We start from the raw sequence: 13,371 nt of genomic DNA, 5'->3' as shown, positions 1-13,371 counted from the left end.
AAAGACATTTTTTTAATGTCTGTCTTCAATCATCAGAAAAATGCCACAAGAAGATTTTAAAAACACCAAAAACACATTTATATATATATATATACATATAACACTCCCTGCTATCTTTTTGCCAGGATGAACGTAGATGGTTTTAGTGGAAGTGTTACTTCTTTAGAACTGTCTTCTAAGGTTTTCTTTCAGTTTCCTGTTCATCATTATGTCCCCTTTAGACCTGATTTGCATCTTTTTTTTGCTCTACTGGAAGGCTTCTGATTTATGAGCCTTTCTTCGAGCCATAATAAAACAGTAATGAAGTCATTAAAGGTGACCTTTTTAATGCACTTCTGAATTTGTGTCTTTTTAGAGAAGCCATGCATCATAACATTGACCACTGACACTTCAGAAAACAAAAGACTGTTCAGCTGCAGAGTTGGAATAAAGCAGGCAAACGTGCTGCACTGCATAAAATCTGGAATTGTTTGCACAAGCTCACACTCACATAGGCTTTGACTGCACTGCAAACAAATGTAGGCCACATATTCCACTGGGAACAGAGCGGCTATCACTAGGAAAAACCTACTACCAGCTATCCGGCTAATAAAATACTAGAACGAGAAGTGGAGAAGGATGGCCAGTGCACGATTTATAGAAAAAAACATACAGCAGAGAGGCTGGCAGATTGAGACTTTAATTACTTTTATTGTGTTTCAAGAGAGAACCAGGAACACGGGGAGCGAAGGTTCACGGAGAAGGCACAGGGAGGAAGAAAGATGAGTGCAGATGGGGATGACAGAAAGCGGAGATGTTCAAAGAGAAAACATCAGGGAGAAGCTGAGGCTCAGTCTCCCGCCCCTCCTCTCCAGTCACCACTCCTGCCTATTACAACACAACCTGGAAATATGATCTGCAAATGTTATTAGCATCCATTCCCCCGTTAGAGGTGAATTTAACACGCCTCAAATGATCTGTGGGTGTATGCGTTGGAACTCAGTGACGGTCTGGATAATTGCGATGGCTCCTCTATATAAGTGCTGTGGCTGCTACCAGGCTTCCTATGAGACGTTCCACATGGATTGGGAAAGCTTGTGTGTTTATTAGACTAACTGGGTCACCGCCAGACAATTTCAAATCCAATAAATGCAGAAACTTATCTGTAGGACTTCATTTATAGCTCAAAAATGCTGCTTGTGCTGCTGCCCTCAATTTCGCTAGAAATCCAATACAGCCACACATGATGGGATAGGATGCCATGATTTCGTTTGTCATTAATTTTGAATCAATATGTATATCCTAACTACCATGCACTAAATAATCTGATTTCAAGTTGCAGGGAATGTGCACCGCAGATTCCTTTAAAGCCAGTCAGCTCAGTCACAGAGGGTGCTGGCATTAGTTATGGCCTCTCTGTGTGATTCAGGGGAGACCCTTAGGCTGTAACAATGGGCTACTGTTTCAGCTCATGGATGGTCAGTCTTTAATTGTCCATTCTGATACTACTGGGTCTTTCCTTATGAAGTGACTCATTTGAGAGTTTTTTTTCTCCATGTAAAGCTAATTGTAATAAAACGTTCAACCCAAATAAAAAGAAACGACAGAATGAACTCAAATTTTATTGGTTAAGTGCAGGACTGGCACATAGGAAATCATAGTTTGATTCCCAGGGGGTGCAATGACCTTTATCTAGGTCCTTGGGCAAGACCTTTCACCTTAATGTCTATGTAGTCACAAAGAGGCCCAAGTCTGGGTCCCCAGCCCAGCTGAAATACAGGGTTTCACTGTGGCGTCCCTTGAAGGGATATGATGAAAGGTGAACAACAACAAAAATGTTTAGCAGGAAGAAACAGTTTTACACATGAGAAGCAGTTTATTGATCAAAAATACAAAGTTTTGCCCAGCTGTGTTTCAGAGATTCTCTGGAATTAGTGGCATTTATAGCTTTTCTTTTCTCTCATTTATAAGTTTACTCTGAAACCAGTGCATCAAAATCTGGAGACTGTATCGAATTCTGCATGTTCACAAGCTCACCATCTTTCATTTGTCCCCATATGGTAGCTCTGGCATAGCTTAGATTTAGATTTGAGGTCATTATCTTTCTGTTAGACAGACCTCTGAATATTTATGAACTTGTGCATAGAGCATCGGAATGCCCACAGAATGCCCCTCTGTCTGTAAGACCCAGCAGAACCTGAGTTTGACTATTAATCCCTTAACATACTTTTTTGTTTCCTGAAATTGCATTCCTTTGTGATTCCAACATCAAAATAACATTTCCGTTTTATTCTGTTTATGTTTCATTTCACTTATTTCATGAAAACATTTCAGGATTTTTTAAAAAAACTTAAATTGTTCTCAAGTGTTTAAAAGAGGACAACACATAATTGGGAGAGCCAGGAGTTTGTCACAAAAAAATCCAAAGCTAGTACACATCAAATAAATCGTTACCAAAACTTTAAAAGATATGAATTGCTTCAAATAAGTTGGTGCAATTGGCAAAACGGGTCTAAGCTTACTTTAAACAACCATTGAAAGACACACAACTGTTAAAATGGTGTTTTTAACATTTTCTTGTAGCATTTTTCTCTTGATGGAGGACATACAGTATATAAAGAACATTAAGCCTAAATTTGTATCTCTGATTATTTCTAGCAGGTGTAACGTAGAAGCGACCATCAACAAGCTCCCCGCTCTACTCTCCACCACGCTCCACCACGCTCCACAACGGGGAGAGGAAAGGAGGGAGCGGCTGTTGCTCTGTGGAAATGATCTTGCCCACAACTCAGAGGCAAATTTCTAATGAACTCCTGCCATTCTGCAGAAATGATGTCCTATAAAAAACACATCTTTTTAGATTTTGGCCCAAAATGGCAAAATCATAATTTAAAATCCATTGGGAACGCTTTTGGAATAAGATCAAAAGGTGATCAGGGTGGGACTTCAACGCTTTCAAAGTCCCGTATTATCTTGATGTAATTCGAATTTCCTACTTATTTTCTGCACATGTCTCAGAAATTTCTCTCCATGCTCATTATAATAAGAAATCTTCCAGTATAACAAAACTTCACCTGCCATTATCCACAATAGTTTGGCACTTATTAAAAAGGAAAAAAATAAAAATTAGCTATTGAAAGGTGAAGTTGGAGAAAAAAAACATAGATTTGGTGTGTCAAAAAAAGCCTCAGTTTATGATGGTTGAGTATATGCACACATCTGTGACGGCTGTCTTCTTTTACTGAACAAACCCTTAAAGACCTGAAGAGGCGCTCAATGGCTGATTGATCCAAGTGGATCAAAAGAAGGTTTTACATTGTACTCTGTGTAATTCAGTGCAGGTTGTGACATTTCACAGCAGCTTGGAAGATGAAGAGTACTTTTTTATCCCTACTGTTGTGTCCTGACATTATTATGAAACAACATGCTTTTAAAAACAGCAACAGCAGTCGACCAGCTTTACTGCTATACCAGTTATACTTGAGTTCAATCGGAAAGGAAGTATTCAGCTAAATACAAGTGCTTTAAAAATGATTACAGTTAGAGAATAAAATTAAAGCAGTGATCTCATTTTTTGTTTTTGTTTTCAGTACAAGTTGCATCTTTTTTGGATTTTTTAAATTCTAAACGGAAGGGCTGGAGCTGGTGCTGCTCTGATGAACTAAATCAGTCATTTGGAAGCTTTTTTTACACATAATTCAAAGTAATAAAACAATTCTCCTTTTGAATTATGGTACCAAAAACCAATGACAATGTAAAACGTCCATACTATGCTTATCTTAAGCCTTTCAGAGTAAACTGTATCCATATATATGATAATATATTACCTTTGACACTAAAAGGTACCCGGGAGTAAGACTTGATCTCTGAGGCACAGGCTTTCACTTCCTGTGGGTGCCACCCCTTTCATGACATCATCCTAGAGTCGGTCTCTGCAACGTATCTGCGTTTCATCCACAATAACAAACAAGATCCAAACTTTTGCAAAGACAGATGTGCATATTGTGCTTATAAAAATAAAGCATTTTGCCGATCACCGCTAGCTCCATGGAGAAAGTGGGTGTGTATGCTGGCCTGGGGCTGGAGGCAATGTAGACTAAGGGGCTGTTCTCACTCAATTATGTCACAATGTCAGAACCCGTTCGTTTTCGGAAATTGGGACGGGCTGGTGCTCAGAGCGCCTTTTTTAGAGAAATGCTCAGAAATGCGATAATGGATCAAAATACCGCTTAGGGGTTGTTTTCGTGAAGTATTAACGGTCAGGACAGACCTCAGGACTGGACTCAGATGCAGAGTTTAAGAGCTTTACTCTGATTGCAAAGGCTATAGCACAGGATACAACCAAACAAACTGGCACAGGACAAAGGGAGACTCATGAGGAAAGGAAACACAGGTGGAAACAATCAGGGAAGATCAGACAGTCACACCTGTAGGGAACAGACAAGGGCAGGAAGTAACAAGGCCTGAAACAAGAGGAAAGTGTTTCAAAATAAAACGGGAAGTGCAACACGAGACAACACAGGTGACAGACATTGACCAAAAGTGCACAACTCAGGACATAAAATGAGACTGATGAGACATGACATTAACATGATAATACAGTTAAAAGCTCAAAGAAGTTGATTATGCATAATGTAGGCCCTTTAAAATGTAATTGACTTTGCTTTTATTTAAAACTGTATTTTTAAAATTGTAGGACTTAATGACTTTTTAGGTTGGAATCTAAATTGCAAAATGCATTTTCACATTGCAAGCCTGAATTGCCTATCAAGGTTGGATATAATTTATTTGTTTCAAGCATTACCTGTCAATACAATATTAAAAAACACACACAGATTTATCAAAGTCATTACAGAAATGATGAAATGCATAGATAAACACTTAAATCACATTTGATTCATTAAATATAGTGATCATTAACTAAAGTCAAGTAGAGCTTGATTTATTGCTTGAAAAAGAGTGGGAAGTAAGATAATCCCACCCCTACTGAGTTAATTCATTTCGTTGTTTTGCATAGATTTTGCAATCCAGTCAATTGCAAAAATGCATTTTCAAATGAATTATGAGATAGCAAATTGCATATTACTTTGATTTATGGATGGAAAAAAAACGTCTATATCGTCGGAACATTTGCCATGTTACAGTTTTAAACGTCTGAAGACATTTTTTTGAAAGAGTTTCATCAGATCCAATAATTTCCCAGGCTCAAGATTATTCAGATGAGGAGGCAAGAGGGAAGCTGATAAACATGCATATCTGGAATATTTATAGAATCTTTGCAATCAGGGTTTTTATATCCACTCAAACAATTATAACAATTAATGAATGAACAAATTAACATTTTGATATTGTTTTTTTTCCTCAATGTAACTTGTCATGATTATTTAAATGCACGTGAAAACAGGCTTGCAGAACGGGGACTGAGTACACTTCACACACACTGACCCTAATAATGTTAAAAATTTTCTTTTTAAACATTAAAATAACTGAATAAATGAATGAAGGAAAATGTATTTAAATGGTAACCAATTAGTTGCCAACTGCACACTGCAACATTTCAGTGCATCAGAGCTTTTTTTTTTTGCCTCTCGTTCACTCTCTTTGTTGCCTCTCTTCAGGACAGAGAGCTAATCAAACGGCAGCAGAAAGCACTTCATAATTTCCAGAAGATAACTCTCCATAAAAGCTTTTGTTCAGCCTCGGACTTCTTTTGGGAACCTTTTATTTCAAAACAGCACAATCTGGGCTTTCTTTGGAAATGGAACTATTTCAGCACTTTTTCTGTTGGTGTGACGGGGTTAATCACACTCAATCGCACTCAATTTGCTGTTCTAATTAAGTTTAATTGGGCTTCACTTTTATTTTTGCACACTGGTAATGTTGTTTCTAATAAATGAGGCAGCTTAATTTTCTGCAGTCCATTTTAAAGGGTAATTTTACGTGGGATGATTTATAATTCATGTCGACTGGATGAAAGAAGGGTTCGTGTCATTTTAGAAAGACCACTGATGTTCAAATACAGAATACATTTATATCCTTCAAAGTAAAACATCCAAAAAAATCAAATAAATTATTAGGTATTTGTGACTTACCACAATTTAACTATCACAATGGGAATTTTTGTGTCCAACTCTCACAGTCAGCAAAGGTTAAATAGGGATGGTGAAGTCCTTGAACCAACTCTGCTCAGCATGCTGTTTTCTGCCTCTTTGCCTGGCGTCCTACCAATAGATCCCACCAGTCTGCCTCAATTAAACGAGCGGACTGTCAGCAGCCCAGCAGCACACTGCAATCACTCCACAGAAAATAGTTTTTTTTTTACAAAACTATTTTTATGAAATATCATTTAAGTGGTGATAAAAACAGTAAGGAACGGTCACATTGACTATCAGCTTAAATGTGAGGGATGACTACTCCCAGCGGTTAGCACTCTTGCCTCACGGTGAGAAAGTCCTGGATGTGGAGTTTGCACGTTCTACCCGTTCATGTGTGGGTTTTCTCCCGGCCTTCCAGGTTCCTTCCACAGTCCAAAAACATGCTTGATAGGTTTATTGGTTACTCTAGACTAGAGTATCACTAGGTCTGTGTGGGAGGGATTGTGTGACCTGTGACAGACTGATGACCTGTTCAGGGTGTACCCTGCCTTTGCCTGACCTTTGACCCCGAAAGAGATATGGTGAGTTGGATGAAGAAAATGGATAAATAGATGAACTGCCACCTTTCTGTTAACTAGGATTCTTTGAAACAATTTAAGTTAAGTCTAAAGGAATTCAGTAAAATGTTTGAAATGCTAAAAAAATGACTTCTTATTTACTTTTCTAAGCCAAAATCCTTTGCCACTAACACAAACTGTCCATCTAGAATCTTTTTCATTATTTATGCGACTCTTTTTTTTCCAATTTGGATTGTACTGATTCAAACAGAGCTTGCCATCTGGAAACAAAATGTAAAGCGCATGTCTTTCTAAATAAAATGTATTATTATTATTATTATAATTATAAATCCCTTTTCGAGTTACTGGTTGCACTGCCCTCATAGATGAAAAGTTTGTTACTGCTGGATGTTACAACCTTTTCGTGACTTTTCTACAAACTGTTTGGATTGTTTTTTGAACGTTTCTAAATGCACCGGACAGGAACACTGACTGCAGAAAGAAAGCTGGCTTTAGTTTTAGAATAATTAGGACACAGACTTATTTATTCATTCATAAAGATATGCAATGCTTTGAGGTCACAGAGTTGCTGCAGTATTTCCCATCATTGATAAAATTGGCTTTCCCCTGACACAGAACAGCGTACAACCTGTCGCTTTGTTTCAGGCCAGAACAGTGTTTCAACAGTGTTATTTGTTCATTTACAAAATACTGTATATATTATATTTAGAAATGGATATATATAGATATTAAGTGAAAATGTTGCATTTCAGCTTGGCCTCACAGTTAGATTTTCTAAATAAAGACAAGCACAAAATCATCGAAAGCAATTTTTCGTATTCATAAAAAAGAGAATAGGGGGTGTCAATGAAATTGCCATAAAAAAAAGCATTATTTGAGCAAATTAGAAAATAATTACATTTAATAGAAATGTACGAAACCCTGAAAATGACAAAAGTACTTTGTATTTTGTGCACACAAATTAGCCTCTTTTGTTCACACATTATTTTTTTGTGGCCATGAATTAGTATTTTGAGGCCAGAAATTAGTATTTTGTAGCCACAAATTAGCATTTGTGGTTACGAATAAGTAGTAGGAATAGTTGATACTAAAATACTAATTGTGTATCCACAAAATGCTAACAAAATAATCATTTGTACCCACATTTGTGCACACATACTGCTACCTTGTGCACACAAAATGCTAACAAAATGCTTACTTGCGCCCGCAAAATGCTAATTTTAGTGCAATAAATACTTCTTTGTGGCCACTAATTATTAACTTGAGGGAGCGATTTCCTTTATTTGTTATGCCCAGGGCTCTGCAAAAATGAATTTAGGACTTGCAAAAAAACATAAGCAAAAAAGGTAGTTATATTATACTGTAATTTATAAATCCGTCAAATTGTGAAAAACAGATTTTTACAAAGAATGAAAATAATGGTTTTGGAATATGTATTAAAAAAAATTCAAAAGATGCGATGAAAAGATTCGTTCCTCTCAGTCTCTTGGCCTGCTGCATTTTGAACCCTTTTAGAAATTGGATTTCCTTAGGAGTTTGCCCTCTACATTTGACCCTTTCCTTTGTGTGACATGTTGGGCCTTGAGCTGTGATAACCAGGCTAAAAACAATTTATAGCAGAGGCATTAATGTATATTAAAAAAACAGCTATGGCATTGTTTCTGATGGTTAGAGAAAAGTGTTGACTGGTTAGAGAGCTACTTAGGAATAAAAGTAACAAATCCATATTTTTTATTGCACAGTAGATTAATAAGCATTATCAAAAGGTTTTATTGCCATTTCAACGACACTACGCAACTGAAAGCATCATCAAGGAAAAGATGTGAAAGTCAGCACTGTTTGTTTTTTGGAATTTTAATAGAAAATCAAATGGTATAGATTAATCAATGCAAATATGTGTACCTGCAGTTTTCTTTTTTGCTTTTCCACCCACATGTTTAAAATAAACCGAGACGTTAAAAAACAAAAACAGCAGTCTTATAAATGCAGCGCCTCAAAACATACTCTAGCTGCACCAAATATAATAGGACATCAGCTTAATATATTTATGCAAATGTTTGAACACAAGTCATCCATCGTCATCATCACCACTTCCTTCTATGAACATCAGTACAGCTACCTTTTAAACAAAACACATGCGCTTTATTATTATTGCAGCTCTTAAAATTGCTTCTCTCTAACATTTATTTCTAGAAATGAAGTTTGGAAATACTCGTGTTTTGCCTCTATATGCTACCATGTTGATTTTCATACATCACACATTACTCTTTATGCTACAACGTTCCAGGGATCAATGTCCTGTTAATGTTTCTTGTGGCGCTGCAATTATGATGAGAGGAGGGCGAACGCTGTGACCTCGAGGAAAGGCAGGAGTCTGTCATTGGGTACCTCTGCGCCATGCTACTCCAGAACAGAGGAGGGAGGGGGGCGCACACAGCAGTTTGGTCTTCTGACATTTTGCAGCATTGACCTGAAAATGTTCTGTTGCCTCCTTTTGTTCTTTTTATCATGTCGCGGAGAATCAACGCCAGAAATTGACTTTCGTATGGATGTCTGCACTATCAGTTTCCTTTCTTGCTCTTTAATCTTGCACTGCAGGTGGCTCTGTATGGCAAAACCAAGGGATTCTGGATCCACTGAGGCACCATAGACCTCCCATGTCATGCCTTGTTCATCCCATACAACATCATGGACACCTTTTCCTTTTTCCTTCTCTGACTGATCCTCCTCATCAGTGTTTCCCTCTGGTTCTGTCTTCTCCTTCTTAGATTGTGCCGCCTTTAGCAGAGCCTTTTTCTTAGTTGGGTCTGACTTTGTTGCAGTGTTTCCTGCTGTTTTGGTAGGCGGGGCCTGCTCAGCCTTGGTTGTGACAGCAGCCTGAGAAAGCCCAACGTTGTTTCTGTCAGCAGATCCGGACTGTGAAGCCCTGGCTGTCCCTGTGGGAGCCCCTGATTTGACATTCAGAGCATCAGCAGAGGCCGTTCCCTCTGCAGATGCCTGAATACCTTTTTTAAAATTCAAGTCAATTTCTTCACCTTCCTTCTTGTGGTTGCTGTGTTCGATGTTGATTTGATAAACTGGCTGAATGTTGCACGGAGCCAGACCAGTCTCTTTGGGCTTGGCTCCGAGCTTGGAGTTAAGCTGGGGCAAGGTTTCTGAGCTGGAACTGTAAGTCTGGTCGGGGCACATCTCTGCCTCGATGGTGACTCTCTCTGAAGTGCGATTAGTGCTGGGTATGGACGTTGTGTAAATTTGGTGGAGACCTACGTTGTCAGCCTGATAGACCACAGCCAGGCTCTGCAGCTCCTCCCTGTGGACTGCACCACTGCTCAGCTTACGGGTCACAGCGAAGGACAGCAGACTGGGACTTGTGGACACCGCCTTGTTGGACACGTTTGCCACGGCCTGAACCTCCATATCATGATACTGCTTGACTGGTGATAGAGGGCAGGTCATGGTCGAAGCCTCTCTGTAGAGTTTGTTGTGTTCCTCCACACTGGTGACAGTTTGGCTGGTTGCCTCAGCCACCTGCCCACACTTCGGCGTGGTTTGTGTAGCCCGGGTTAGAGTGGACACATCTATCTGTGAAGAGACGAGCTGATGTTTATCTGAGGAGACTTGTGCTCCCTTTACCGGAGGGAAATTCCCTGCTGAATGTGCTGAACATGAAGTGTTGCTTGTAGACGTGGAGTCTTTGTTTTCACTGGTGCACAGAGGATTAGTGGACGTGTGAGGAGTTAAAGATTCAGACCCATGCAGGGGTGTTGGTTTTGCAAATGAGTCACTCTGAAAGTGAACAGGTTCTTCAGTTTTCTGTGGTGTAGCACTATCTGGAACTAAAATGCTCTTAAACTCTTGTTGGGGAGCAACAGCTGCATTGTTCAGTTCATTTTTTTCATTTGCGGAAACATTTTTTTCACTGGTCATTTGCACAGTGGCTTCAGCTGAAGATGTCCACTTCTCTTCCTTTGCCTTGCTTGGCTCTTTTCTTTGAAATCCATTGTTTTGCATGTCGACCTTTGAAGCTGATGTAACAACAGCTGACAACCCGGCCTTACAAACATCTTTTTCAGTGGCCGGGCTTAACATTTTCGTGTTAGCATTAGAATCCCCCTGGTTGCCTCCCGTCTCTCCTGCACATTGACCTGTCAGTGACAGGTTTAGCAAGTGCTGCTCTCCACCTGTCACAGATTTAGTTTGGTTCACATTGCCCAGCGCTGGTTTGTCACTTACAGAGCTGTCAACCATTTCAGTTCCCTGCGAAGCTGTTGCTTGGGGAATGGGGTTGGCAAGAACAGTTGTTTGACAGAGGTTATCCCGCTGTCCAGCAGGTGGGAGTGAGTCCTCTGGACAAACCTGAGAGAGTTTGAGATGGGCCTCATTTCCCCAGTTGGCATTAGACTCCTTATTTCCCAGAGAATCCACCGCAGCCAGCTGTGGCACTGTATGGATCGTCATTGTCCTTTTTGGGTTAGTTCCCATGTTGAAGTCTCCGTTTCCGTCTGTAAATACTGTTGTAGTGCAAAGATGGACACAGATGCGCTGTCTGCCTCTTTATGTAGCTCCCTGAGGGAAGTAAGTAGACATAGATGGTTTGTACACAAAATGTAAAAACCTTAAGCATTAAGAACCAAATACATATAAGCAGAAAAGGTTTATATGCAAATATGGCATGCAAATGGATGCTAAACATCCATTAATCAACCGAATGGAACAAGATTTTGCAAGATTTTAGAGTTTAAATCACCAATCAAATGACATATTGATACTTTTGTGGATATTGTTTATATGCAACTTTTAAACTAATCTTCCAGCCACTTTTTTTGCAAAATACAATTTTTATGTCACCGTCTTGGAAAATGGTTTATATTCTTACCGTTGAATGAACGCTGATTATGACAATGATTTTTACTTTTCTCAATTTTGTCTAGGAAAGAACACATTTGAGTGCACAGAGTCTGCATGGGTTTCTTGTACTAACGTGACTTTTTTTTTTACTGCAGAAATTCTCTGTTTAGCTTTTCCTTAAGTAATATGCTTAAAACTTCCACATGGCAGTACATCAGTCCAATGTACTTCACTCATCCCTAAAATTCCAATAATAAAGATTGGCTGACATTAAAAAAACAGCCCTTAAAATGAATAAAAAACAGCCAAAAATGTATTCAAGATTACACTATTCAAAATTGTTTTATATTTACATTTCTTTAAAAAACACACATTGTCTAATTTTTTTTAGACTGTATATTGATATTGGTCTCAGTTTTTTTTACCCTAACTCCCATAGTTTACATAATGTAATCTGTTTCCTTAAGTCTGTTTTAAAGAAAAAACAAAAACACATTAAGGCCAGAAAATCTTTGGCATTTTTAGTCTTACAGTTTAGTATATATTCGACCTGCAGTTCCTCATTTTTCCCTCTCGTTGGCATGATGAAGGACCTAATCCAGGTCTGTCTCCTGAGCCTGTGGGTGCATTATGGTCAATTCTGCAAGTCCTGTGCCATCATCACTCAGCTGACATCTGAAATGTCCTCAATTATAGTAAAGTTCCCTGAACGGTGAATACACCTGAAATAAACATCTTTGTAATCGAAAAGCAAGAGTTCAATGCGATTTCACCTTAATAACATCATCACATCGCTGTTCTCAAACTGTGACAGATTTGAAGCTTTAGTCTTTCACAAGTGCGATTTTTATTTGTAATTGATCAACACAAAACATTAAATTACTTTTGCTCTGCCTCCGTGCACAAGCCTGTTGTTTGTCCTAAAGAGTACATTGATGCAAAGCAACTACAACTGTCAGTGCTCCTCTCTCTGCTTTCTTCTTTCTGTTTCTGCAGCATTGGCAAGGAGAAAAGGGGGCATCAGCAGTATGGAACATGCAAAATAAATAACAGGCTGCATGTAGGTGATGCACTCGACCTATCCAGGCCAATTCAGATCTGTGTCATACACTAGATCCTCTTAGATCCGATTCATTCCACAAATGCCACCGAATGTTCTGCTGATTTGACCTTGCAGACGAACTTAACGTTTAAGGAAACAGATCAACAGGACGACGGCGGTTTACCTTGATGTCCCGCGCCCTGGGAAGCCGTTTAAGCATCCGTGCCGGAGAGAGACGCCGAACCCCCCAAAAATAAAAAGGAAAAAAACAACCGTGCGTCGCTGACAAAAAGCCACGCCTTCCAGCGCAACAGAAGTCTTGGAGCGATCGATCCCGCGCAGCCTGGGTACCAAACCTACGCGCTCCGAGCGGCTGGCTGACCGTGCGCAATGAGTCACCGCTGACCGACTGGCTGAGTCTGCAGGGAGAGGCGCGCTTTGCTTGGTGCCATCCCAGGGTGAGCTGGTCCAGGCTGCTCAGTGCAGCAGATGGGTGGATGAATAAAAGAAGGAATGAGGATGGAGCCAGAGAGGAGCCGCAGGCATCACAGGAGGGTCACTTATACTTGAGATTGATGACTTTTATATCCTGGTGCTGCCAATGCCTGATGAGTGAAGCCATATTTTTTCCAGGATACAGGGTTTTCAGCTGTGTCTTTTCGAGGCCTAACTACTAAAATAAGGATTTAAAAAAATTCTAACAGAAATGTTTAATTTAAAAATGAGTTTTATGTTTATTCTTAGTCGGATTAACCTATAAGAGTTTCCCTATAAGGACTGCTTAAAACACTTTTCTAGAGAACAAAGTGGTGTAATGTATTTTCTAAAT

At 39.3% G+C, this 13,371-nt stretch overlaps 1 protein-coding gene across 1 annotated transcript; it reads right to left on the bottom strand.

The window, feature by feature from the left end:
* Positions 1 to 8,363: 8,363 nt before the first annotated feature.
* On the bottom strand, positions 8,364 to 13,019 carry LOC105354446 (uncharacterized). Its single transcript, XM_011477611.4, has 2 exons — positions 12,727 to 13,019; positions 8,364 to 11,218 (listed from the first exon to the last, which is right to left on the bottom strand). The coding sequence occupies exon 2, from the start codon at positions 11,132 to 11,134 to the stop codon at positions 9,053 to 9,055; it is 2,082 nt and encodes a 693-aa protein (XP_011475913.2). The 5' UTR covers positions 11,135 to 11,218; positions 12,727 to 13,019; the 3' UTR covers positions 8,364 to 9,052.
* Between the last annotated feature and the right edge of the window lie 352 nt (positions 13,020 to 13,371).

Source organism: Oryzias latipes (assembly GCF_053564925.1).
Source record: "Oryzias latipes strain Hd-rR chromosome 1 unlocalized genomic scaffold, Olatipes_Hd-rR_3.1 chr1_Y".
NCBI lineage: Eukaryota > Metazoa > Chordata > Actinopteri > Beloniformes > Adrianichthyidae > Oryzias > Oryzias latipes.
Note: the sequence above shows the minus strand (reverse complement) of the source record. Positions and strands in the feature narration are given on the sequence as shown.

Bases quoted from the DNA above. Each gene is read 5' to 3' on its own strand.
- LOC105354446 (XM_011477611.4), bottom strand. From the start codon at position 11,134: ATGGGAACTAACCCAAAAAGGACAATGACGATCCATACAGTGCCACAG.